Source organism: Tursiops truncatus, chromosome 5, assembly GCF_011762595.2.
Source record: "Tursiops truncatus isolate mTurTru1 chromosome 5, mTurTru1.mat.Y, whole genome shotgun sequence".
Lineage (NCBI taxonomy): Eukaryota > Metazoa > Chordata > Mammalia > Artiodactyla > Delphinidae > Tursiops > Tursiops truncatus.
In genome coordinates, this window is record NC_047038.1 from 4,570,338 (window position 1) to 4,597,626 (window position 27,289).

Consider the following 27,289-nt stretch of genomic DNA (forward strand, 5'->3'; position numbering starts at 1 on the left):
AGCCTGGAGGTTTTGAAGAAACACAGGAAACGAAGTTAGTTTAGGGAGGAGGATTATGAGTTTGGATATTGTTTAGTTGGGTGTGTCACTGGTACCCACAAAGGAAGATGGCCCACAGGAATCCGGGGGCAAAGTCCAGGCCCCGGAAGTGCGTTCTGGAATCAAGTGGCTTCTGAAGATGAGATCATAAAGGGAAAGGGTGAAAAAAAAAAAAAATAAAGGGAAAGGGTATTCAGCCAGAAGAGAAGAGGAAGAAGGACAAAGGCTTAGGGAGCGCCTCCTTGTTTAGTTTATGGTACACGTGACCATTTGTGATTAAGCTCCCAGAGTTTTCAGAATTTTTAAATGTGTGCTATACGGCGTCTGTGGATATACAATGAGATAACAGATTCCACAAAGCAGACAACATTTACTAATCTTACACTTGCATAAGAAGTTTATGAATTACTGCCTTGAGAAACTGGATGTTCTGTCAATAAGCCAAACCTAGAGCAGATGCAATGGCACAGAGACTGGCAGAAATAAATGCTGGGAACACTAATAAACCACTTGTGGATCTCAGGTATCCCACGGAATGAATATATTCATTTCAGATGAATATCCAGGTTTGGGGAGACTTGACATCTTTTTCACATGGTGGACCTTCTTTAAGAAAATGATTACATGACACCAAAAGCAAAGGCAACAAAAGCAAAAATAAACAAGTGGGACCACATGAAACTAAAAAGCTTCTGCACAGCAAAGGAAACCATCAACAAAATTAAAAGGCAACCTATGGAATCCCAGAAAATTTGCAAGCCACATATCCAATAAGGAGTTAATATCCAAAATATACAGGGAATTCATGCAACTCAAGAGCAAAAGTAAATAAATAAATAATTTAGAAATAGGAAAAGGGCCTGAATAGACATTTTTGCAAAGAAGAAACACCAATGGCCGACAGGTACATGAAAATGTGCTCAACACCACTGATCATCAGGGAAATGCAAATCAAAACCACAGTGAGCTATCTCCTCACACCTGTTAGGATCGCTATTATCAAAAAGGCAAGGGCTTCCCTGGTGGCGCAGTGGTTGAGAGTCCGCCTGCCGATGCAGGGGACAAGGGTTCGTGCCCCGGTCTGGGAAGATCCCACGTGCCGCGGAGCGGCTGGGCCCGTGAGCCATGGCCGCTGAGCCTGCGCGTCTGGAGCCTGCGCTCCGCAATGGGAGAGGCCACAACAGTGAGAGGCCCGCGTACCGAAAAAAAAAAAAAAAAAAAAACAAAACAAAAAGGCAAGAGACAGCAAATGCTGGCAAGGATGTGGAGAAAAGGGAACCCTTGTACACTCTTGCTGGGAATGTAAACTGGCACAGCTACCATGGAAAACAGTATGGAGACACCTCAAGAAATTAAACATAGAATTACCATATGATCCAACAACCCCACTTCTGGGCGTACAAAGGAAACAAAATCATTATCTCAAAGAGATATCTGTACTACCATATTCATTGCAGCCTTTATTCACAATAGCCAAGGTATGGAAACAACCTAAGTGCCCACTGACAAATAAATGGATAAAGAAAATGTGATACACACGTGTGCGCGTGTGTGCACACACACACACACAGAGGAATATTACTGTTTTTTTATATTCATTCATTTTAAAATATTTATTCATTATTTAGTTGTGGCAGGCGGGATCCTTAATGGTGGCATGCAAACTCTTCGTTGCGGCATGCAATGTGGGATCTAGTTCCCTGACCAGGGATCAAACCCAGGTCCCCCTGCATTGGGAGCTTGGAGTCTTATCTACTGCACCACCAGGGAAGTCCCCATTGTCTTAAAAAGACGGAAATCCTGCCATCTGTGACAACGTGGATGAACCTGGAGGGCATCATGCTAAGTGAAATAAGCCAGACAGAAGAAGAAAAGTGCTGTATGGCATTATTCTTCTGTCAACTTCCCACTGAAAGTTCTTTCTTCTAGGCTATAACAGTAAACTGGCCACCATGGCTCCATTCCCACATAGCCTTCCCCTCACCGCTGGAATTTTAGGCATAAATCTGACGGTCTCACTCACTACCTTGCTTAAATGCTTTCATTAGTTACCCACTGTCTAAAGAGTAAAGCTCAAATGTTTTTGTGTGGCTATTCTCATTTTTGTTTCCCTTCCCCAAAATTCCTTCTCCCCCCAAATGTGGAAATTCCGTAATCTTTTCTTGGCCATTGACCTTGGGCCGGGCACCTGACTCTGGCCAGGCCACCCTAGACATTTTGACTTGGGACTGACACTCCGTCGATTTCTCTTTGGATGCCTGCAGCGTGCAAAAGCTCAGAAGCGGTTACTGGCCATGTTTTCTGCCAAGTGAACCAGAAGAGTGGAGAAATCCAATTATAAGAGAGAGAGAGAATGAAGGTGGGCAGCAAAGCTGAGCCCAGAGGTAGGAGACCGAGTCCTCAATCCCAGCTCTTCTTTGGGTCTAGTTGCATCCTTGTCCTGGAGTCTAACGTCAGACAAGTCAGACTCCTGACAATAAATCCCCCCTTGTAGACGGATGTGACCTGAGTTCCTGATACCTGCACCTAAGTCAGTCCTAATTCCACTGCATATGGCGACTTGGCGGTTCAGTCACAACCTGCCTTGCTGGCTTCATCACCCAGTGTTCTGACCACCCCTTCATCTCACTGCACACTCCCTCCTCTGCATCGAAGCCACCCGATCACGCCAGTCTCTGTGCTTATCATCCTTTATATTTGCCTCTTTAGTTACATTTACCACAGTACACTGTAGAATTCCTATTTGTTTATATATTAGGTTGTAAGTTCTTCAAGGACAGTCTTATTCATCTACGTAGCTCACTGCCTAACACAAATGTTTGATAAACCAGGTTATTCCAACAAATGAAGTGAATTAGTATTTGCCACACAGGCTCTAGCAAGTCTGCCCCCCAAAAGATTTGACCAACCTATTGTCTGATTATTTAAAAAGCAATCTTTCATGAATAATGTAATTTTGTGTTTGTGAACAGAAGAGTAACATATATGAAATAAACTGACCAGGGAAAGCAGCACGAACTTCAGAGTCCCTAACCCTAATCCAATGCAGGGAACATGGGTTCAAGCCCTGGTCCGGTAAGATCCCACATGCCACGGAGCAACTAAGCCCGTGCGCCACAACTACTGAGCCTGCGCTCTAGAGCCGCAAGCCACAACTACTGAGCCTGTGTGCTGCAACTACTGAAGCCTACGAGCCTCCAGCCCATGCTCCGCAACGAGAGAAGTCACCCCAATGAGAAGCCTGGTATCGCAACGAAGAGTAGCCCCCACTCACCGCAACTAGAGAAAGCCCACACACAGCAACGAAGACCCAATGCAGCCAAAAAGAAGTCTCTAAAAACAAAACATTCTCCGAAAGAGCCTGACTAAATCAGAAATCTGAATGCAGAAACTGTAATCTTACACCTGTCACCTACTCCCTTCTCTTCCTTCTCACTTTTTACAGTTGTTCATCCTGCTAAATTCTTCAACCTTTAAATATACAGATGCCGACCGCTCTTGTGATATGTGCCGTTTGCACTGAAGTGTTTGTTCTTAAACAAGTTGGATTACTCAGCCTTACAAATAAAAAAGCTACCCTATCAGCTAATTTTAATACTTAGGGTTTTTTCCTGAAAAGCTCTTTAACCTTGAATGTATCTCCAATTGGGTTAGTTTTTGTCCGTTTGATTCTAATGGATTACGTACTACCTGGAAGCCAGAGGAAAACCAGAGATGTGTTTGTTTGTTTTATTTTATGCTCAACCTAGTAACCAAACGAAAATAAACCACAATTTCTTTATGCCAAAGCTGGTTTATTGAACTTCATGAGGGCAAAGTTACAGTGATGCTCTTCCATAACAAAATTATTTAACTCTAGTTTAGATTTCAGGAGGAAATGTACTAGCAATACACTGTCCATACAGCATTGTCACGAATAGCTAACTTCACTAGAATCTGATTCGTTTCCTTTGGTGTTCTCAAATTATGACTTTTCCAAAACATAGCTGAGGTTTTCAACTAAAGGTCACAGTTAAAATAAATTCATACAGGAGTTACAAAATGTGTGATTTGTGCTTTAAAAATTAGTAATTAGTTGTTTGATAGCCACCATTTTGTAAGTGATTTCTCAATAGTCTGTGTTTTATAAATATTCTGGAAAATATCTAAAAGTTTTACCCCATTCAACTGATCAGTATGTTCTTTTTAAAAGTAAAAACAAATGTAGAAAAAATTAAAACAATAAATCACTACAAATGGGATACAAATATTTTAAAATAAATATTAAAGTGAAAAAATAAGTCCTTTTACAGAACTTTAAAGGATACTTACTACTAACTTCTTACAAAAAGAAATAAAGTTAAATTACCTTTTTAAAAACATGAGTAATAACAGCACTGAAAAAAAACGTGCTTGGAAAGTCTGTAAACTTTCTTCCCCCACTTTAGAAAATGTTTTGATAAGCAATAAACAGATTCCCTTCTTTAAAAAACTGTTCCGCCCATGACAATTATAACAGCTGTCATTGTTTTACTATAAAAATAGTTGCAAATCAACACTAATTTAGACAAAGTCAAACCATTTTTAATTCTACCATGATAAGAAAAATGGATTAATCTTCTTAAAAGCAAACAAAGCCAATTTGTTTTTCCTTAAGCTCTAATGTTTAAAACAGAATAATTATTTCCTGTAATTATTACTTTCCATTAGTTCATTTAATAGAATTATCTTGTTTTCATAAGTAAATTATCCAGTCAGGACCACCATCATGATTACACAAAAAATCCTAAACTAGATTACATCACATATGTAACTGGTTTCCCACATTCTAAAAATATTTTAAGTATAATCATCTTTTGGCTTAATTTCCTCTAAAATTATTAAGTTCAGCAATCTTTCAGACTTAGTCAATGTGCACACTTCAGATAAAGTTCATGGCTTACATTCCATTCACGTAATAGCTTCACATGCAAGCTTACTATTTCCTATGTGCAAAGTCTTAAATTCAAAACAGAAGTAATTAGGGTAAAAAAACTTTTTGAAATATTCTTTCTACCACCAAGGGATAGACTAGATATTTTTCAATATCTAATTTATTTTTTATACTGAGGAGGAGCAGTTTGTTGTGACCATAAAAATTTAAAGATTTAAACAACAGAAGTACTGTAATGTACTATTACAGAAATAAAATGTAGACTCAGAGCGATTACAGGTATGCCCTCAGAGTTACAATCCAAATGGAAGATGATTCGTTTATTCAGCCTTTAGGCATTAAATTGATTGGGGGCCGGGGGAGAGCAAGAGATACTATGTCTGACACACAGCTTGACCAAAAGCCAGGAATAGGTCTTTTGTGGTAGCCAGGAACCATGTTTAGCTATTTTCCCCCAAATTACATCTCCTCAAATCTTTCAATTAGTTTTTCAATGTTTAAAGGTATCAAAATAAAGTATAAAGCACCTTACTATCTGATTTACTTTTGCATATTGTGTAGAGTTTAGTAAGAAAACAATTCAAATTACTCTTTTAAAAATAACAATGATTTTTTTTTTTGTAGACCTGATTGATAGTGATTTGAAATATTAAGCATCTAGAACTGTTGGAAAGGTCACTCTTTATGGACTGAGAACCAGAAAACATTCTAGGCTCTCTTCTTCCACTGGAACTAAAGTCTTGGCTCTAAAATGTACCAATAATAATGCATTTAAGTACATTAACAATACAAAGAAAGAACTCTAGGGAGAGGCAAATACCAGTTTTTATCCTATTGAGAACACTTCCCATTCAAAGCACATACGAGTAAGTATACTAAACCCTTACTATATTTTTTCAATTGCAGGAACACAGGATTAAACAAGCACTGACTCTTAAAATCCCATCATACTCTCATTTGAAGCCTCCTCATGGGGCTCTCAATGGAAAGATGTTCTGATTCATCCTAACTCTGCTTCACGTCAACCTCTGAAAACTAACTTTTTCCTTGTGTTGTCGCAGTGACAAACTTGATGAAGTAGATACAAGATACAAAAATAAGCATGACGATGATAAACAGTAAAGTGTCAGGATGCTCCATGACATCTGAGATTAAATTCTATGACTTATCACTGTCACACTTCGAAAGTATTTCTTTAGTCAAAATCAGATTGTACAATAAAGACTGATTTAGCACCAGCACGTCACTGCAGGCTTTGGTTCAGGCTTCAGGGTAATTCCGTTATCAGGGGGTTGACTAAGCATTAACGGTTTATGGCTTTTCAGCTTATGAGCCAAGGTCATAAATATAGCTTCCACATGGTCATTATCATTGGGGTTTTTAGCAGAGGTTTCAAACAAAGGCATACTGTACGTGTCAGCAAATTTTTGTGCCAAGTCTGTGGGTACCTGAATGGCACTCCTCAAGTCACATTTATTTCCAACAAGAATCCGTGGTATGTCGCTGGCTAGCAAATGCTGTTTGCATTCTTCTATCCAAGATGGCAGGCTATGAAAACTCGCCATGTTGGTCATATCGTACACGAAGACAACAGCATGTACGTTTCTGTAGTAGTGCTGGACCATGCTCTTTCTGAATCGTTCTTGTCCTGCTGTGTCCCATAACTGGATCTGGAAGTGGGGGAAAAAAAGAGGAAAACTGAAAGTTTCATTCCAATTATACATACAGAAAACTTTAACCACCTTTGCATGGTCTTTCCTACTTCTTCACTTATACTACTTTGCTCCCTTCCATGATGCCTTTTCAGTGTTATTTAAGGGATCCAAATGTCATGATACTAGTCTAGTTACCTCATCATTAATGCAAGTGTCAGAACAAAGACGTCAATCTAGCACTTTAATTTCAGTAAATCAAGTTTGTTTAGAAAAATTATACCTCAAAAATTGATTTTAGGGCTTCCCTGGTGGCGCAGTGGTTGAGAGTCCGCCTGCCGATGCAGGGGACACGGGTTCGTGCCCCGGTCCGGGAAGATCCCACATGCCACGGAGGGGCTGGGCCCGTGAGCCATGGCTGCTGAGCCTGCGCGTCCGGAGCCTGTGCTCCACAACGGGAGAGGCCACAACACTGAGGGCCCGCGTACCGCAAAAAAAAAAAAAAAATTGATTTTAAAACGCTAAGAGAAACAGATACCAGGTTTTAACAAACATGTGAAGTGTCTAATTCCTGCAAATTTGGTTACAATATGCCCTTCGCTACATTTCACTCATCTAATTTAAAATAGTAGACTTAGGATAGATGTGAAAAGTCATGAGATCTAGCCCCCAAATATATATATATATATATATATATATATATATATATATATACACACATACACATCCTATAAAATCCAGGCCCCTTTGAAAATTTTAAATGAATAGGAAATCACTTATCTATCCTAAACATCTCTACCAATAAAAATATTCCAATACCTCCTAATGGAAATATGGGGGAGTTGGGGAAAATGATATCTGAAATAAAATAAATAAATAAATAAAAATACATAGGAATTTCTTGGCATTAAAAAAAAAATCTTAAAAAAAAAAAAGACAGAGCATTTGGCACATGCCTTTTGCACTTCTCTCACCACACCCGTTCTGCCTGGAATGGAATATCATGCTGGGAGGCTCAGCAGCCACTTTATAAGCATGAAGAAGAAAGCCACACACAAGAATGACAGAGCAGAAGTCTAGCATAGATAGAATACTGCTGACGGCGTACCACCATACAGGCTGCTGCCCCTGGTCTCCTTATTACACGAGAAAAATAAAACCTTACATGGTTAAATCACCATAGTTGAATTTCTCTTACATGTAGCTCAGTGCTATCCTAAAATTATTTGCTATGTACACTGTTTAAAACCTTTACCGCTTACAGTCGCATTTACTCAGGAAAGTACAGGTTCTGCCTTGATGCGCTCCTAGAGACCACTTCACAAAGTACGTTGTTAAAAAATACCCACTTTGTGATGTAAGCAACACAGTTGACAGATGGGCCATAAAGACTCAGTATCAAATAAATCAGAGGTAGAAGCCAACAGTTGTCAGCAAATTAAGAACTAATAACATCTAAGACTCTTTAAATCAACAAAAATTTATTAAATACCTACTGTGTATCCACCCGTAGGTTACTTACACCACTAGGCCTTTGCCTCCTCAACAGTAAAAGTAAAATTTAGTTTCAGACCCTATAAAATAAGCATTCATAGACTAGCTACACTAACTACGCAAAGAACTGATAAAGTAAATTATAATTTTTTTTTTTTTTTTTTTTTTTTTTTTTTTTTTTTGCGTAACGCGGGCCTCTCACCGTTGTGGCCTCTCCCGTTGCGGAGCACAGGCTCCGGACGCGCAGGCTCAGCGGCCATGGCTCACGGGCGCAGCCGCTCCGTGGCATGTGGGATCTTCCCGGACCGGGGCACGAACTCATGTCCCCTGCATCGGCAGGCGGACTCTCAACCACTGCGCCACCAGGGAAGCCCTAAATTATAATTTTTTAAAAATACAACTTTCCTTTTTAAGAAAAATACTTTTTTTTAATCCCAATTAACATGTTAAGAATAAAAACACTCAGCATACAACTAAAACTGTTTCAAGCTATAGATGTCAGAATTTATTGCAAAGCTACACGGTGTACTATCAGCATACGATTAGAAATACAGATCAGTGGAACAGAACTTAGAGTCCAGAAATAAATCCATATCATCTACGGTCAATTGATTTTCTACACGAGTGCCAGGACAAGTCAGTGAGGGAAAGCACAGACGTTTCAATGAACGGGGCTGGGCCAACATGCAAAAAATGAAGCTGGACCCCTACCTCACACCATATACAAAAATTTATTCAAAATGGATGAAAGATCTAAATTTAAGTTAAAACCATAAAAATCTTAGAAGAAAACATAGGGGTAAATATTTGTGACCTTAGATTAGGCAATGGTTTCTCAGCTATGACACCTAAAGCAGAACCAACAAAAGAAAAAAATAGATAAACTGGACTTCATCGAAATTAAAAATGTGCTTCAAAGGGCATTATCATGGAAGTGAAAAGACAGCTCAAAGAATGGGAGAAAATATCTGTAAATAATACATGTGTTAGGGGTCTAGTATTCAAAATATTGAAGACCTCTTACAACTCAATAATAAAAAGACACATAACCCAATTAAAAACATCGGCAAAGGATGTGAATAGATGATGTTTCTCCAAAGAAAATATACACATGTTCAATAAGTACACGAAAAGCTGCTCGACATCATTAGCCATCACACAAATGCAAACCGATAACAAGTGTTTGCAGAAACGTGGAGAAGTGGAACTCTCATGCGTTGCTGGTGGGGATGTAAGTGCAGCCACTTTAGAAAAGTTTGGCAGTTCCTCAGCAAGTTAAACAGAATTTTACTTAGCCATAAAGAGGAATGAAGGGACTTCCCTGGCGGTCCAGTGGTTGAGACTTCGCCTTCCAATGCAAGGGGTGTGGGTTTGATCCCTGGTTGGGGAGCTAAGATCCCACATGCCTCGTGGCCAAAAAACCAAAAAACATAAAACAGAAGCAATAGTGTAACAAATTCAATAAAGACCTTAAAAAAAAAACAAAAGGAATGAAGTATTGACACACACTACAACAGGGATGAGCCTCCAAAGTACGCTGAGAAGAAACCAGACACAAAAGGTCACATTTCTATGCTTCCACTTGTATGAAACATCCGAAATAGACAAACCCATAAAGACAGAATACAGACTGGTCGTTGCCAGAGGCTGGGGAATGGGGAGAAACGTTAATGGGTGAGGGCTCTTACTTGGAGTGATGGCAATATTTTGAAACGAGATAAAGGTGGTGGTTGTACAACATTATGAATGCACTGAGTGGCTCACTTTAAAATAGTTACTTTGATGTTATTTGAGTTTCACTTCAACAAATTAGGGGAGAAAAAGAGAGAGAGAGAGAGAGACAGTTGCCATAGGACCCAGCAATTCCACTCCTAGGTGTATATCCAAGAGAACCGAAAAGATATGTTCACACAAAAGCTTGTACACAAATGTTCATATCAGCATTATTCATAATAGCTAAAAGGTGGAACCAAACCAAATGTCCACCAACTTATGAATGGATCAATAAATATGTCCATATAATGCAACATTATTCAGCCATAGGAAGGAATGAAGTACTGACACATGCTACAACATGGATTACTCTTGAAAACATTATGCTGAGCCAAAGAAGCCAAGACACAAAAGGCCACACACTGTAAGATTCCATGTATATGAAATGTCCGCTATACGGCAAGTCCCTCGGGACAGTAAGTAGATTAGTGGTTGCCAGGGTCTGAGGGAACGGGAGGAATGGGGAGTGACTGATCATGGGTATAGGGTTTCTTTCTGGGGTGATGAAACGTTCTGGAGTTAGACAGTGATGATGTTACACAGGCTTGTGAATATACTAAAAACCACTGAATTGTATATTTTCAAATCTTAAATATCTCAGTTTTTTAGAATGAGAAAACAAAACCCACTTCAAACCGTCTCTTTAACATTCAGAAAGAGATTTGGGGAATAATTTGGATGACCTACATAAAAGCTGTCCAGAGAAACTGGAACAGATCTTTTCCTTTTTAGTAACATTCTTGCAGCTCAGGTATTCAAAAATCATTTCATCGATGGATACAAATGAACCTATATACGAAACAGAAACAGAGTCACAGATGACAGATGTATAATAGAAAACAAACTCTGGTTACTAAGGAGGAAAGCGGGGGGCGGGGGGGAGGGATAAATTGGGAGATTTGAGCTGAAACAGACACACTACTATATATAAAAAGATAACTAATAAGAACCTACTGTATAGCACAGGGAACTCTACTCAATGCTCTGGAATGACCTATATGGGAATAGAATCTAAAAAAGAGTGGATACACGTATAATAGATTCACTTTGCTGTACAGCAGAAACTAACACAACATTATAAATCAACCATACGCCGATAAAAATTAATTTTAAAAAATCATTTCGATGAAGAATGATTTATAATGTTTTAAGCAGAGTATATTTTTAAGTTAAAAGAATAATAAAAAACATACAAAAAGGAAATATACCAAAACATTAACAATGGTTGTCTTTAAGGCAATTTCCCCCTTTATTTCTACTTTTCTCTGTTTTCCACAACAAACATACATTTTTTCTATTTGTTTTAACAAACTAAAGTTTAAAAAAAAATTATGCTGAATTTAGACCTGCCTCAAAGAACCGTAGAAGTCCTCAATAAATGCAAGTGGTGATGATTAGGATGTTTATCCCTAAGAAAACCACTTGCTTGTTTTAGGCTAGGACTGACTCAACGTAACCCTCTTCCCATCAGTCCTGCTCAAAACATTCTAACCATATCAAGACTCCCAGGAAACAAGAAGTCGTAAATAATAACTCTGCACACTTTATTGGAGAACCGTAAAAGTAAATACTATGTTAAGTGAGGCACTCACAAAGAAGTACAGCTGTCTCTCAGTATCCATGGGAGATTGGTTCCAGCACCCCCCAAATACCAAAATCCACGGATGCGCAAGTCCTTTATATAAAACGGCGTAGTGCCGGCATTTAACCTACACACACCCGAATACTCTAAGTCATCTCTAAATTACTTATAATACCTAATGCAAAGTAAATGCTATGTAAATACTTGCCAGCAGTGGGCAAATTCAAGGTTTGCTTTCTGGAACTTTCCGGAATTTTTTTTCCTCAAATATTTCCCCATGGATATATTTGCCCCTGGAGGGCCGAGTGTAGCTAAAAGGAAGCTTCAAAATTTCACTCACCGAATTGCTAGAACCAGTGAAGGCATAGGACACAGACACACTGTCACGCTGCCTGCTGCCTTTCAGGTCTGCACAGGACACTGAGGTGAGGGCAAGCGGGCTGCGGAAGGAGCAGTGAGAGACCCGGCAAAGAAAGGACAGGACAACTAATAAAAACTGTCAGCCACAGAAGGCTAGAGAAAGCTTTGACTGAAAGAGAGAGACACATATAGATACCCAGTGGGGAACAAACCTCACGATAACCTAGAAACATCTTGAGCGTTAGCTATGAGTGGAGTGGTTCACAACGCTTAAAAAAAAAGAGAAAATGACACTCTGGAACCTAAGGAAGTGACATGCTTTCGTCCTGGGAAATATTAAGTTAGGAAGTATTTTCAAAGCAATTTTTCCCAGTTTAATAATATCTTAAGAAAGAAAATGGCTCATAGGTGGTTCTACAAGATATTACTCCCATTTTAAACATCATAAAGGTAACATAAAATATACATTAATAATATTTCATGAATCTCTACTTTAAATTCCAATATCAAGCTCCAACAAAAATGACAACCTAATTGCTAAATACTAAGGGCAGAGTCTTTTTTTTTTTTAATGTCTATTCAATGCTTTGCCCAGTTTTAATTATTTCCTTTTATTATTGATAAAGTGTGTGCGTGTGCGTGTGCGTGTACACGTATAGATTCTGGACACTAGACCCTTGTCAGGTATATGATTTGTAAATATTTGCTCCTATTCTGTAGGTTGTCCTCTTATTTTCTTTCTTTCTTCTTTTTTTTTTTTTTAAATAAATTTATTTATTTTTGGCTGCATTGGGTCTTCGTTGCTGCGCGCAAGCTTTCTCTAGTTGCGGAGAGCGGGGGCTACTCTTCGTTGCCGTGTGCAGGCTTCTCACTGCGGTGACTTCTCTCATTGCGGAGCACAGGCTCTAGGCATGCGGGCTTCAGTAGTTGTGGCACGCAGTCTCAGTAGTTGTGGCTCGCAGGCTTAGTTGCTCCGCGGCATGTGGGATCTTCCTGGACCAGGGCTCGAACCTGTGTCCCCTGCACTGGCAGGCAGATTCTTAACCACTGCGCCACCAGGGAAGTCCCAAAGAGCAGATTCTTACTGTTCATGAAAGCTCTTTTTAGTAGTTTTATGACCAAAATGGGAAATGACCTGGCTAAACTGATTTAATGCTTTTTTGCTTGACTGAAAAGGATAAAGGTATCAACCCAGATGACCTTTCTTTGTTGGATCAGCTATCAAATTTCCTCTTCCCCTGTTCTTTCAAAGAACACGTTTTTATTATTTTTGCTTCTAAGCAGCCTATATAAAAGATCATCTGGTAATTACATAAAAGCTTCTATTAACAACTTGATGATGTAAATCAACATCATAAGGAGTGTAAGTAACATTTCAAGAGAACTCTTTTTGCTTTGGGTATACAGAGTAGAAATATGTATATCTGATGTATAGATCCAAATGGCAAATTTTAAAATTTATTTTAAATTTTAGGGGTTTTTAGCTGCCCTAACAAGGAGAAGTAACAAATTTTGTGTGACTATTTGAAAGGAATACTTCAAGGGAAGAACTGAATTATAGCCTAATGAAAGGAATAGGAAGAGAGTAAGCAGGGAGAGAAAGGAAGCAAGAGCTGGGAGCCCTGGGTTGTAAATTCCAGCACTGCCGTCTCCACATCACCACCACAGTTTAGGGATGGGCATGTGTCACAATCCCCAGTCAGAACCACGGAGTCTCCATTGCAGAACTGGTGTTGGAACTGGCAGAAAGAGAACTTTACTTCCGGGATTCCAGTTATGTGAAACAATAATTTTCATTTTGCTTTGTTACTTTGAGTAGAGTTCTGACACAGACTCTAAAGCAAAAGATCTTGATTACTGATTAAAGATTCCTGGAAAGTAAATAATTCTATCACATCTCACCACCTGAGTACACACACCAACGCTGCCACCTTCAAAGACGAGGTACAAGAACCACAGGCTTTTGAAATCAGGCTGGAAGAAGAATGGGACCCCGGCCTGGTTCCAGGGATACTTCAGACAGTAGAACGGCTTGGGTCTATGAAAATGAGTATTGCTTGTACCATACCGGCCTCACCAAACCACTGCCGTACAGAATCTCTGTCAGACTAGACCCATCCTAAAGTTTTCTGAGCTAAGGAGTCACAAATTAAGATTCTTTTTAGGGTACCCCAACAGTTAATACTCTCATTCTCCGAATTCCAATGCAAAGCAAATCAAGAGGACCAATGTGGTATCTCCCTAACCACCATCACCACGTTTTTTGTTTTTGTTTTTGTTTTTACGCGGGCCTCTCACTGTTGTGGCTTCTCCCGTTGCGGAGCACAGGCTCAGCGGCCATGGCTCACGGGCCCAGCCGCTCCGCGGCATGTGGGATCTTCCCGGACCGGGGCACGAACCCGCGTCCCCTGCATCGGCAGGTGGACTCTCAACCACTGCGCCACCAGGGAAGCCCCATCACCACGCTTGAAGATGAATTATCAATTTAATTCTAGTAAGGTAAGGTGTGAGATGATGTCTTATACAATATGCTTTGACTTATAAACATTAGATTACTTTTAATAAAGATCACGACAGAACAATGGAGAAGCGGAAATAATCTGATGTACCTTTGGCTTCAGCATTCACTGCATATCATCTTCATCGCACCATGACACAAAGCTGTACTCCGCTCCCTGTGCATGTTAACCAAATCGGGCATTTCGTTCTCATCTATCTATGCTCTCCAGCTTCAACTTCATATTCATGATTATCTCCTCCAATTCCACACTTCTAGCTGCGAATGTGACATTTCCATTTGAGTACACCACCATCTCAACAAAGAAATGACTAGGAGAAAACTTTTTACGGAGCCTCTCAAAATTCCATCTTCCACATTGTATTTCTCATCTCTACTGAAGGCATACCTACCTCCAGTCAACCAGACCCACACCCTCAGCCATGTGAGTCCTTTCATCACCAAAAGCCAGTTACTGAAGCCTTTGGCTTTATCATCAAAATGCCTCTATTACCGCCTCTTTCTTTCACTAGCTTCCCTTATACACGCCGAGTCGGATTTCCAGAGCAGCCTACCAATTGATCTGCTGCCACCAGGTAGGCAGCACTTATCCAAGTCCTGCATAGTTTAGAAACTGAGCCACACACTGGAAGACGTCTGCGGGGTTATCAGACACACGCCCTGTCCTGAGCAAGACGGAGTAGACCTAACAGAAGAGGTGGAGGGCTTCCCTGGTGGTGCAGTGGTTGGGAGTCCGCCTGCCGATGCAGGGGACACGGGTTCGTGCCCTGGTCCGGGAAGATCCCACATGCCGCGGAGCGGCTGGGCCCGTGAGCCATGGCCACTGAGCCTGCGCATCCGGAGCCTGTGCTCCGCAACGGGAGAGGCCACAACAGTGAGAGGCCCGCATACCGCAAAAAAAAAAAAAAAAAAAAAAATAGGTGGATGCATATATAGAACAATGAGGAAAGAGAAAGTTTAAAGGCGCAGGTAAGGTGCTAAAGGAAGCTGATAGAAGGAAGAAATAGAATTGAGAATGAGAGGCAGGGAGATTCCTAATACAGACACACTGAGTTGAATAAGGAAGAATTACATGTGGTGAAATATGGGAAGGGGGGATATTCCAGGCAAATAGTGGGAAATGTAAGAGGAAAACATAGAGATCAGGAAATAATTGGCTGGACTATAGGGTACTTGAAGGAAATTAATGGGGAAAAAATGTTAAGTTAGAAAAGAAGTCTGGAGCAAGAGAAGGCAGGCCTTATGTTCATTTTAAAAGTTGGAACTTTACGAAATAATGGAGAAACTCAGAGCATCTGAGGCAGGGGAGATTACTCTCCCCAAAGTGCTACACTCAGCTGGCATTTGGCAACAATGTTCCAAACAGATTAATTGAGGGCTGGGGTTGGGTGAAGTTGAGCTGCTGCAACAGAGCAGAGGGTAGAAAAGATGAACTAGGATTCCGAAGGAAGGGTGAATGAGAGAAATCATCCAGGTAGAAAACTAAGTGGATTTAGGGAGCAAAGGAGAGAGGCGAGGCCTCCGGGATGAGGGTAACACCAGGACCACCTAGGTCACGTCGAGGAGAAACAGCAGAGGCAGATTTGACAGGGACGAGGAACTCACTTCGGAACTTTGAGGGGAGGGAGCGATTATCCAAATAGCCACGTCTACAAAACAACAGGAAACGCAGAATGACAGATGAGGAGAGAGGTCTGGGCCAAACAAAGATTTGGAAGTTATCCTCATAGAAGTGACAGGCGGCGTCAAGAGACTTCCAAAGGAGAGGATGTAGATAGAAAAACAGGTCACGGGGCAGAGCGAGTCTCTCTCAGGATTCATCCTCAACCGCTGCCACATTTATCTTCCTAGAACACTTGGACGTTTTTGCCACACACACAAAATCAAGCTACATCCTAGCTGTTTTCCAAACTCGTCAGAAACGTTGCTACCAAAACCTTCGCAGTCTTCCCACTTGCCACTTTCCCACGGGAAACTTTAACCCTGCTGGAGCATCCTGCTGGCGTTCCCCATCAAAATCTCCCTCCAAGTGAGAACGATTCTTCCACCAACAACCAAACCAATAACTTGGCGCTCACCTACTGCCTGATTTTGCTAGTCATCTTTTTTTTTTTTTTTTTTTGCGGTACGCGGGCCTCTCACTGTTGTGGCCTCTCCCGTTGCGGAGCACAGGTTCCGGGCGCACAGGCTCAGCGGCCATGGCTCACGGGCCCAGCCGCTCCGCGGCACGTGGGATCTTCCCGGACCGGGGCACGAACCCGTGTCCCCTGCATCGGCAGGCGGATTCTCAACCACTGCGCCACCAGGGAAGCCCTGCTAGTCATCTTTTTAGGTATATAAATCTTACCCCTATCTAGGACAGCGAATCATCTACGGAGTATATCAGGGTCAGCAAACTTTTTCTGTGTGTCTTAGCTTTGCAGGCCTAACAGTCTCTACCACAACCACTGCTCAACCCTGCCACTGCTGTGCAAAAGCAAGCACGATATGTAGACAAATGAGCCGAGCTGTGTTTCCATACAACTTTATTTAGGGGCACTGAAATTTAAATTTCATAAAATTTTCACTTGTCATGAAATCTTAGTCCTTCGATTTTTTCCCCCCCAACCATTTAAAAATGTAAAAATCGGGACTTCCTTGGTGGTCCAGTGGCTAAGACTCCGTGCTCCCAATGCAGGGGGCCTGGTCAGGGAACTAGATCCCGCATGCCGCAACTAAGAGTTCTCAGGCCGTAACTAAAAGCTCCTCCCGCATGCCGCAACTAGAAGATCCCGCGTGCTGCAACTAAGACCTGGCGCAGCCAAATAAATCAGTTTATTTTTTTTAAATGTAAAAATCATTCTTAGCTTGCAGGCCATATAAAAACAGGCAGCGGTGCACAGATGGTTACTGGACTTATTGTGGTGATCATTTCATAAAGTATGCAAATATCAAATCACTGTGTAGTACACCTGAAACTAACATAATATTGTACGTCAACCATATTCCAACTTCAAAAAAACTAACAGAAAAACAAATTAAAAAAACAGGGAGCAGACCGTATTTAGCCCTCAAGCATGGTTTGCTGATTCCTGCACTGAATCATAATTCTTTGTGCCTAACAAAATGTCTTCTTTCCAACAATTACTCATTAAATGTTTGACCAATGGGGCAGGAAGTCCTGGTTGCTTTCCTTTAGTTAATATTAACGTGGGAAAATTGCATATCCCTACAAATAACAAGTAAGCTATCTCAAAGTTCAAATAGGAACTGAAGATCCCTAGTTGAGAAAGAGATTAAATCCAACACTAGGCTTTAATGGTTCTGTTGGTGTCTGCCGTCGTCACACGCTGATACGAAAGGGGTACAGCTATGAGGATACACACACAAGGAAGGAGCATAAGGATTAGAGCCTCGATTTGAAAATCAAATGTATTTTTATTGAGGGAATTAATTTTATAATTTTATTTAACTTCCAAAATTCTGCAAACAAGATCTTACTCTTTCAATTATACATATATAGCACTTAGGACAGACTAACACATATAGACTTAATTACATTTCGTAAAACATTTTAAGTGATTCTGAAATAGCATGCTGTAAGACATGCTCTCTGAAAAATTTCCAGGCCACAAAACATTTAACACAGTATCTCACTTAGCTATACCAGTAGCTAAGCCTTCGATGTTACGCACTGGACATATTTTATATACTTTTAATATGCTGTAAGTATTTCTTAAATTTGCACCTGATTCATCTGTGATCTTAAAGTATAAATGGCAACCCGGAGGCAGGTAAAGGGCCACTGAACCCCAGCTCCTCCCTTGCCTCCATCCCCTCTATTTTGTTATTATCCTGCTTCCATGTGAGGGGAATTTCTCTTCCCTTCAGCTGTGTGCCTATGCCCTGCTCTATCTCTGTTTCACTCTCTGGTTGTGCAGCTGCAGAACTGATGGTGCCAAAGAGAAAAAGTGATGTTAAACCACCAGGGAAGAAGAATCTTCTTAAGATGACCAACTATGGAGCCAGGTGCCTTATATATGTTCTCATCTATCCTTCATATTAGCCTGATGTGGTACTATTATCCCAATTTTTCAGATGAGAAAACAGTCTCCGAAAGATTAAGGAAACTGCTTAGCGACTAGAGTAACCAACCACCCCGGTTTGCCCGAGACTGAGGGAGCTCCTGGGAATGTGGGACTTCAGTTTTAAAATTGGGACAGTTTGGGGCAAAGCTGATCATCTACTAAGGACACACAGCCCTTTCATAGGTTCAGATTTGAGCCAGGTCAGTTGGGCGCCAAAGCCCATGCACTTTTTCTCAGAACTCTTTCTTCTCCCAAACAAACTCCCTCTCAAACCTCATAAAGAAGTCCCACTACTTTCCTCCCCTAAAGGTTCCTGGGCCCAACTTAATTCTGATGTTAAAGAGCCTCTTATTCTACTTTTTCTTTGCAATGTATACAAATCTTTCTTAACTCACTAATACGGTGCACCCAAAGGACCACCACTCACAGCTTGAATGGGACAATGAAAAATTAAAGTGAAGATTAAAAGGCAGGGGGGCTTCCCTGGTGGTGCAGTGGTTGAGAGTCCGCCTGCCGATGCAGGGGACACGGGTTCGTGCCCCGGTCCGGGAAGATCCCACATGCCGCGGAGGGGCTGGGCCCGTGAGCCATGGCCGCTGAGCCTGCGCGTCCGGAGCCTGTGCTCCGCAACGGGAGAGGTCACAACAGTGAGACGCCCGCGTACCGCAAAAAAAAAAAAAAAAAAAAAAAAAAAGATTAAAAGGCAAAAGGGCCTACAGAAGACTGATGTCTTTTCAAACCTATTTCTCCTTTACTATCATTAGCAGTAAAACCCCTTTGGGGGTGGGAAGGTGAGGCAGTGGTTAGGCAACTAAAAAATAAATTGTTTGTGCCTCAAGGATGTGAGGATGGGAATGAAGTGAGCCTATTTTTTCCCCAGGGGGGACTGAGGTAAAGATGAACAACCTAATTTAAAGTGAAAAAATAAATGCAGTATAAGGAAGGCAGAGCAGTTCCTCGGGTCCACGTGTTTTAAGGGATGGTATCAGCAGGTAGCTGAGGGGTTAGTGGTGGCTCAGACTCAAGAAGTGTGTCTAAGGATTACATCATCAGGAGGCCTCAGCCCTGTCACTGATCCTTATTCTCCAACGTCCCCATTGCAACCCCTCAGAACCCCAGGCTTGGCTTTGGGCTTACTACCTTCTCCATTGTTACTGTGTCTCCAGTCTCGGGAACCACCAATAAGACTTAAAGAAGACTTGAAAGCGGGTGGCACTGAGAATGTGCTCTGGCAACCCAAGTAGAAACCAAGTACAAATTACAGAATGTTTCTGCAGGAAAACAGGTTCTTCTCAACAACTCAGTGTCATACCAAAACTACTGTAACAAAACTGTATGCAAAAGAAGATCTAAGTACTTCCTCAAAGGCAAAGGGGCATTACTTCCACAGTACCTAGGGCAGTGCTAACATGAATGTTTAACAAATAGTATTTCCTAAATGAACTTCCCATGCTTGAGAAATTTCACTGTTTTTCCTTCGGTTTTACTTCACTAACTCCCAGCATGTGAGACACAGCCCCTGAGTCAGTGGATACGCCCTACACTCTGGCTACTCAATGTGTCGTCCACAGACTAGCTGCATCTGCAACACCTGAGACATGACCGAATTAGCATTTGTATTTACTTAAAAAAAAAAAATCCCCAGGCAAATCTCATGCACATCAAAGTTGGAGAAGCACTGCCTTAGAAGTTTGCTATATACAGATCCTTCCAATCCCCAACTCCCATCTCCACACCAGCGTCTGAAAAGATGGAGCGCACGCCCCGCACCGGGCCAGCAATTAACCCACGCAGCGGTTGGGACCCTTGTCATCCCCGGGACAGCCTTCCTCCTTGACAGTCTGTCATCCGCTCACCTTGATACGCTCCCCATCAATCTCCACCGCTCGTTCTCGGAAATCCACCCCGATAGTAGCCTCGGTGCGGTCGGGGAAGCGGCCGGCGCAGAAGCGGTAGGTCAGGCACGTCTTGCCCACATTGGAGTCGCCAATCACGATGATCTTGAAGATGCGGGAGCGAGCCGGAGGCAGAAACCCTGAGGCCCCTGACATCGCACCGCTGGATGAGAAGCTCGCCTCGAGCGACGACTCCATCTCCGAAGCCATTCTCCTGCCCCGCCCCAAACCGAGGCGGAGGAAAGGAGACGCAGAGAGGCTGGGAGATTACGCCACCGTCGGCGAGCTCGCCCAGTCCGCGGGCTCCGTCGCTCAACGTTCCGGGAGCCACCGCCCTCCGGGCCGCCAGCGCGCGGGCGCACCTTCCCGCCCCACCCCGCCCCGCGCAGGTGTGGCGTCCCCCCAGACCAGCCTCGCCGACCCTCCCGCCCGGCCCGCGGCTCCACCCCGGCGTCACTCAGGCCTGCGCCGTCTACCTGGGAAGGGACGGGGCCTGTCGGGGGCTTGAAGGTGGCGCGGAGGGCCAGCTGCCGAGAGGCCGAGCAGAGCGCCCCAGGCCCGGCACCCTGGCTGGCCGGGCCCCGCCACGTCCAAGGCTCCCGCCCCCCGAAGGAAGCGGCGCGAGCACTCTGGGGGCGGGGAGAGAAAGACTGCTGAAGGGAAGGAGGTGCCACCAGGCACTCTCTCGCGAGAGGGCCGAAGAGCCGTTTCGGCGGGGGCGTGTGCCTGCTGAGGACGTGTAAGGTCTCCGGAAGCTTCGGGCGTCGCGTTCGGCGCTCTCACCGACGTATCGGTGGGGCTTCCCCGGACCTGGAGGTGGAGGCGGGTTCCCTTGGCTTGCAGCTGGGGGCCGGCTGCTCTCCCTGCCTCCTCCGGGCTCTCGGGACCGCGGGCGTTGGGACAGTGACAGGGGCTGGGGAGGTGGAGGGCTGGGGGGTGTGAGGCTCCGCCGGAGGCCCGCCGGGCGCGGGAAGCCGTTAGAAGCGAGCGTCGGGCCGCGCGGAGCTTGAGTCTTGGCAGGAGCATGGCTGTCAGTGAGCGGGCGGGAGTTGGAGGCCGCCCGCCGCTTCCGCGCGGAGGCTTTCGTTAGCGCGGGGCACCGGCCCAAGAGGTAGAGCAGGTGGACCCTTTGGCGGCATTGAACCCGGGAGCTGGTACTAGACGGCCTCTCTGGTGAGAGTAAAATCCACTGTGCCTTGGGCTTTCCTGTTGGCCCAGTGGTTGAGAGTCCGCCTGCCGATGCAGGGGACGCGGGTTCGTGCCCCGGTCCGGGAGAATTCCACGTGCCGCGGAGCGGCTGGGCCCGTGAGCCATGGCCGCTGAGCCTGCGCGTCCGGAGCCTGTGCTCCACAGCGGGAGAGGCCACAGCAGTGAGAGGCCCGCATACCGTAAAAACAAAACAAACAAACAAAAAAAATCCACTGTGCCCTAGTTGTGCCTTCGTGCCTGGGTGACGGTAGCGGAGCCATTAAATATTACTGAGCGCACACAGAAGTTCTCTAGATACATATATCCGAGGAAAATGGTAATAGGCGCGACCACCCAGCATTAAAGAAGAGTCTCTGGATCACTGAGACTCTTCTGAGGAAACCTACATTAAGTCATAGAAAAGGTCCAAAATGTGCAACCATATCGCTTTTTGTGAGAAGTTTTGTTTTGCAAGCCACGACTGGGGTTTGGGGGTGTTTTGTTTTTTCTGTTTGAGCACGTAGTTATGCCGTTTGGAAATTCAGGGACTGTGGAGAGGACAGGCATGCCTTAAATAGAATGAGGGCAACAGTAGAGCACTGAAAGTCCTAGGGAAGGAGATAGACTGCTTATTTCTTAAATTTATTTATTTATTTTTGGCTCATTGAGTCTTCGTTGTTGGGTCTTTGTTGCGGTGCGCGGGCTTCTCATTGCAGTGGCTTCTCCTGTTGCAGAGCACGGGCTCTAGGCACGCGGGCTTCAGTAGTTGTGGCACGTGGGCTTAGTAGTTGTGGCTCCCGGGCTCTAGAGTGCAGGCTCAGTAGCTGTGGTACATGGGCTTAGTTGCTCCGCGGCATGTGGGATCTTCCCGGACCAGGGCTCGAACCCGTGGCCCCTGCATTGGCAGGCGGATTCTTAACCACTGTGCCCCCAGGGAAGCCCCTAAAGTGCTTATTTCAATAGATAAAATGAAAATGTGGTCAGAGAGAATTTGTGGTAGAACCTGAGCAAGCCAAGTTGCCAGGAATTTGCAAAAGCCTTTAATATACAATAATTTCCGTTGCAATAGAAAAACTTTATACAGTTACTGATGTACCAACTTATGTTAGCTGGGGGAAAAAGTTTACACGCCTGGTTGAATGTGTTTGCCAATTATATTTATTCAGTTTCCTGTTACAAAACCAGAACATGGCCTGGAAAATCCTCATTGTTTACCTGTGACATTATTTCCATGAAGAGTAATCATCCCAGAAACCATTAGAGGCCCTTGGAGTATATTCATCTGACCTATTCTACCTACCCCATTTAAAGGATAGCATCTGAAGATTTAATAACAAAAAGCAGTTGAAGCATTCCAAGCTGGATAATCAGGTAATTTCTAAGGATGGTGGATAAAAGCATTGATGTCTCTGCATCCAAGACCCTTGCTCTCTCTTTGTTGTATTCTGGCTTTTTTGGTTTAGCTCGTGCTAAACTGCATTAGAAATTATTTTCCTTGTCTATTTATCCGATCCTTTTCATATTTCACATCCTAGCTCAAAAGTCTCATCTCTGTGAAGCTTTTCCCGCTTACTTCAGCTCAGAACGTTCTTGATTTATTCTAAATCTAATACGCTTTTTGGGGTATTGCTCATTGGGCTTTGGAATACTGTCTTTGCTGTTTAAGTTTCATGGTTATGTGCTGTGCCTTCCAACTAGATTGTCAACTCTTGACTACTGACTGAGAGCTCATTGTTACTCAGCAAACGATGAATAAATGAGTGAGAAATTTCTTGTGTAAGCCTTGTCAATTTGAACCCTTTGCCAGTTATACACAGTTCAGCACCACTTAGGTGGAAAAATCATTGTAGACGCTTGACATTGTTCTGAAGAGTTTTATGTTTTCAATCTGCAGTTTGAGAGGCTACATATGTGACTAAAGTGTATGTCACTCCTCTTAATTGAATAACCCCAGAACCACCAGGTTTGATGCTTGAAGGAGAGTCTGCTGTTGGGAAGAGTAGATGGATTATACAGCCCTGTTTTCTGAGAATTCACTTTGTTCTTGGAGTTTCTCACTACTTGCTGCCACTACCGCTTGGCCTCAAAGTATAAGCATGTTAACCCTTCTTTCCTTAATACTTCAAAGCTGAGGAGAGACTGAATTTGGATCCTTTAGCAGTACCACTGGAATATTATACATAGTTTAGGGTAAGATGGGTATTTAAAAGTACTTTCCTAATAGAAAAAACTGAATGGATATTAAAAACATAAAATAAGGGTAATCTTATGTACAAAATATAACTACTCACGTTCAACTTTTGTTTACTACAGAGATGCCACCTCCCTGTGGCAAAGGCCATTTTTTAACTGGTCTTCCCAAGGAATAGCTCCTAGACAGCTTCACTCTTTAAGTTCTGGCCTGAGCACAGAGGACAGGAGAGTTCATTTGCTTGCCTATATAAGGGTTTCTCAACCTTAGCACTACTAACATTTTGAGCCAGATAATTCTTTTTTTTTTTTAATTGAAGTATAGTTGATTTACATTATTATGTTAGTTTCAGGTGTATAGCGTAGTGATTCAGTATTTTTGCAGATTGAACTCCATTATAGGTTATTGCAAGGTAATAGCTATAATTTCCTGTGCTATACAGTCTATCCCTCTTGCTTATCTATTTTATACATAGTAGTTTGTTAATCCATACCTCTAATTTCTCCCTCTCCCTTTTGGTATCCACAGGTTTGTTTTCTGTATCTGTGAGTCTCTTTCTGTTTTGGATATACAGTCATTTGTATTAATTTTTAGATTCCACATATAAGTGGTATCATATAGTATTTGTCTTCTTCTGTAAGCCAGACACGTAATTCTTTGTTGTGGGCAGCTGTGCTGTGCATTGTAAGATGTTTAGTAGCATACTTGGCTTCAACCCACTACCTGCCAGCAGTATTCCACCCCTAGTTGTAACAACCCAAACCATCTCTAAACATTGCCAAATGCCCCTGGGGGGGTAAAATTATGTCCTCTTTCATTGAGAATCACTAGCCTATATAAGGGCTCTTCTGACAATTCTGGTTTCCTGTCCATCCCATTTGACAGCAGGAATCATCTCTCCCTTAAAGACAGAACTCCAGTTCCCCAGAGAAGAACAGCTTTGGTCTTGTTGGCCTCCACCAGGTTACCGTATCACTGGTTAATGGTAACCCCAAATATCTTACGAGAGATACTACATTATAAATAACAAGGACTTTAATTTTAGTACCTAAACAGCAAATTACCATCAACATTTTATAGGTAAGTTTACTGAGTTTCAGAATTCTTCAAGTCGTATCTTCATAAGTAGGGTCATTGAGGATTTATGAAAGTTAACTATGTATTATGTAAATAGCACTGTGCTAGTGATTGGGGCAGGGGAGAAGACTTCACAAATTCTAGATGTGTTCAAGTGTGGAGGCAGACTAGGAGCTAGGATGGAAGGCCTTCTTGTAGTGGACAGTAGAGATGAGTGTGCCTCTGGTAGTGGCATTCTAGATAATAAACTCAAATTATGAGTAAGCAAGACTTACAAATATTTGATATATGTGCAAAGTGCAGTCGCAGTGGCCTCTGTTGTTTCCTTTCTCATTCTCTTTCTCCCTCCTCACCTTTAGAATGTTTGATTATATAGCATTCCCAGTATTTGACATATCAAAGGCAAGCTACAGACAGTAATTTTTAAGAGGATCTAAAGTAGGAGATTTAAATATTAAACTTTCTAACTTGCAGGTAGAGAAGGTACTTTTTTAATGTGCATGTTTATAAAAATTTATTTTTAAAATAAATCACAGAAGAATCTCAATTTTAAGTTATACTCTCTGATACCAGAGCAATGAAAACATAAGGGTTTTTTTTTTTTTTTTTTTAATTTTAAGTAAAAGGATGAAAAAATCCATCTACTGTACTTGGAAGCTAAGAGGAAAATCTTTTATATAATTCTCGTTCAAGGAGAAAAATCACAGTTGCTGATTTACAAAGTATTTAGAAATTAATGACAATGAGAACAATAAAATTGAAACATAAAGATTCAGCTGAAGTAGTATATAAAGGAAAAATCACAGATCAATATTTTAATATTAACCAATATAGAATGAATTAAAATATACCAAATGGTCTACCTATCACTTATACAGTACTTAATGTGTCAGACAATGTTGTGTTCTGAAAAAATTTACTCATTTAATCTTCACAATATACCTATGAAGCAAGTAATAGTTTCCCTCTTTTACATATAAAGAACCAAAGCTCAGAGAGGTTAAGTGTCTTTCTGAAGTTTATTCAGCTAATAAGTGATAAAGTCAATAATCAAACCCAATCTTTGAACCACTACACTATACTGCCTCTTACCTTAAATGAGAAAAACACATAAAGTTTTAAGGAAAAGCAGGTAAAATAATAAAGCAATGAATTAGAATCCAGAAATACAGATCAAAAAAGGAAAGAGCTGGTTGTTTGAAATGATCAATAAAATAAATATGACAAAATAAAAATAGCAAAGATTTTTAAACAGGAGAGATGATGTTAGAAATTAAAAAGGAGATATATTCAGATACAAAGGGAATTTTAAATATGAGCGAATACTATGTGTAAGTCCACGTATTCATAGAAATATTTTATTGCGCACCTACCACATAACAGGCAGGCCCTGTACATGTCACTAAGGATACGGTGGTTAGCAAAAAGATGCAATTTGTGGAATTTGCTTGACAGGATACCAGAGAAGAAGGAATTTACTCCAAGAAGATTTACAGAAATCTTGAGTCTTTGGCTGACTGCTAATCTGAGCATGTGTAGAGTAATACTCCACAAGGCCAAGCAAAGATCAACTACCAAGGAAAGAACAATTACCCGGGAGCTGTAAATTGAAAAATTCCCAGAGCTCATAATGGACTGAACAACTTCAGAGTTACCAGCTGGAGTAAAGACCTCATTGAACATCTGAGGAATTCAGTAGAGACACCTGAAGGCTTATGCCTTTAGTAATAGGGCTACCCTAGCCCTAGATTAAAAGCTACTCTCGGTTTAACCTAACAACGTTTAAAAACAAGCCTTGAAAGGTTAAAGCTGATCCCCAATAACTTAACTTCCTGCCAAAACAAGACTCAATACTTAAATACACACACACAAAATTAAGACAGTCAGCAATATAATGTTCACAATGACCAATATACAATAAAAAATTACTAGATATGTGAAACTTCAGCAAAATCTGATCCATAACTGGGAGAAAAATCAGTTAACAGACCAACGATGACAGAGATCAAAGAATTAGCAATAGGACCTTTAAAAAGGGCTGACAAGCAAATGTGAACATTATGATAAAAATGGGAGATATGTAAATGAATGAAATGCAACTTCTGGAGATGAAAAATACAGTATCTGAAAATTTAAAAAATCAATGTAGAAGCTTAACAGCAAATCGGACACTGTAGAAGACTGGTGGGAGAGTGAGTCAAGATGGCGCTGTGGGAAGACGTGGAGTTAGCATCTCCCCACAACTAGGGCGCCTGCCAGCCGCTGTTGGGGGACTCTGATGCTCAAGGAGATGGGAGGAACCCCAGAGTGAACTGATAGGACGTAGGGGGGCTGAGGGGAGAGGAGAAGTGGAAGCCAGACAAGATCAGCGCCCCTGAGGCTGGGGAGATCAGGAGAGAGAAAACTACTAGAACTAATCAATGAATTTGGCAAGGTTTCAGGATACATAATTCATGCACAGAAATCTCTGGCATTCCTATACACCAACAACAAAAAATCAGAAAGAGAAATTAAGGAAACACTCGCATTTACCATAGCAAC

At 42.1% G+C, this 27,289-nt stretch overlaps 2 protein-coding genes across 11 annotated transcripts in view; one reads left to right on the forward strand and one right to left on the reverse strand.

Moving 5' to 3' along the window:
- Positions 1–389: 389 nt before the first annotated feature.
- RAB33B (RAB33B, member RAS oncogene family) lies at positions 390–20,502 on the reverse strand. 2 transcript variants are annotated; one of them, XM_073804825.1, is made up of 3 exons: positions 20,254–20,502; positions 6,887–7,075; positions 390–6,621 (listed from the first exon to the last, which is right to left on the reverse strand). In XM_073804825.1, the coding sequence occupies exons 1-3, from the start codon at positions 20,500–20,502 to the stop codon at positions 6,181–6,183; spliced, it is 879 nt and encodes a 292-aa protein (XP_073660926.1). In that variant the 3' UTR covers positions 390–6,180. The 2 variants fall into 2 exon arrangements, with proteins under 2 accessions (XP_073660926.1, XP_019783527.1); XM_019927968.3 differs by lacking the exon at positions 6,887–7,075.
- Positions 20,460–27,289, forward strand: part of LOC117312368 (uncharacterized) — a 30,038-nt gene continuing 23,208 nt past the window's right edge. For 3 of the 9 annotated variants that reach the window (XR_012331853.1, XR_012331854.1, XR_012331856.1), the window contains exons 1-2: positions 20,460–21,031; positions 22,666–22,851. Coding sequence is in view for 1 of the 9 variants with exons in the window: in XM_033856670.2 (XP_033712561.1) it covers positions 20,460–21,031; positions 22,647–22,701 (627 nt within the window). In the remaining 8 variants the exon portion in view is untranslated. Of the gene's footprint in view, positions 21,466–22,646; positions 23,251–27,289 lie in introns of those variants that run through there. The other 6 variants (XR_012331855.1, XR_004526593.2, XR_004526594.2 and 3 more) reach the window with 6 other exon arrangements.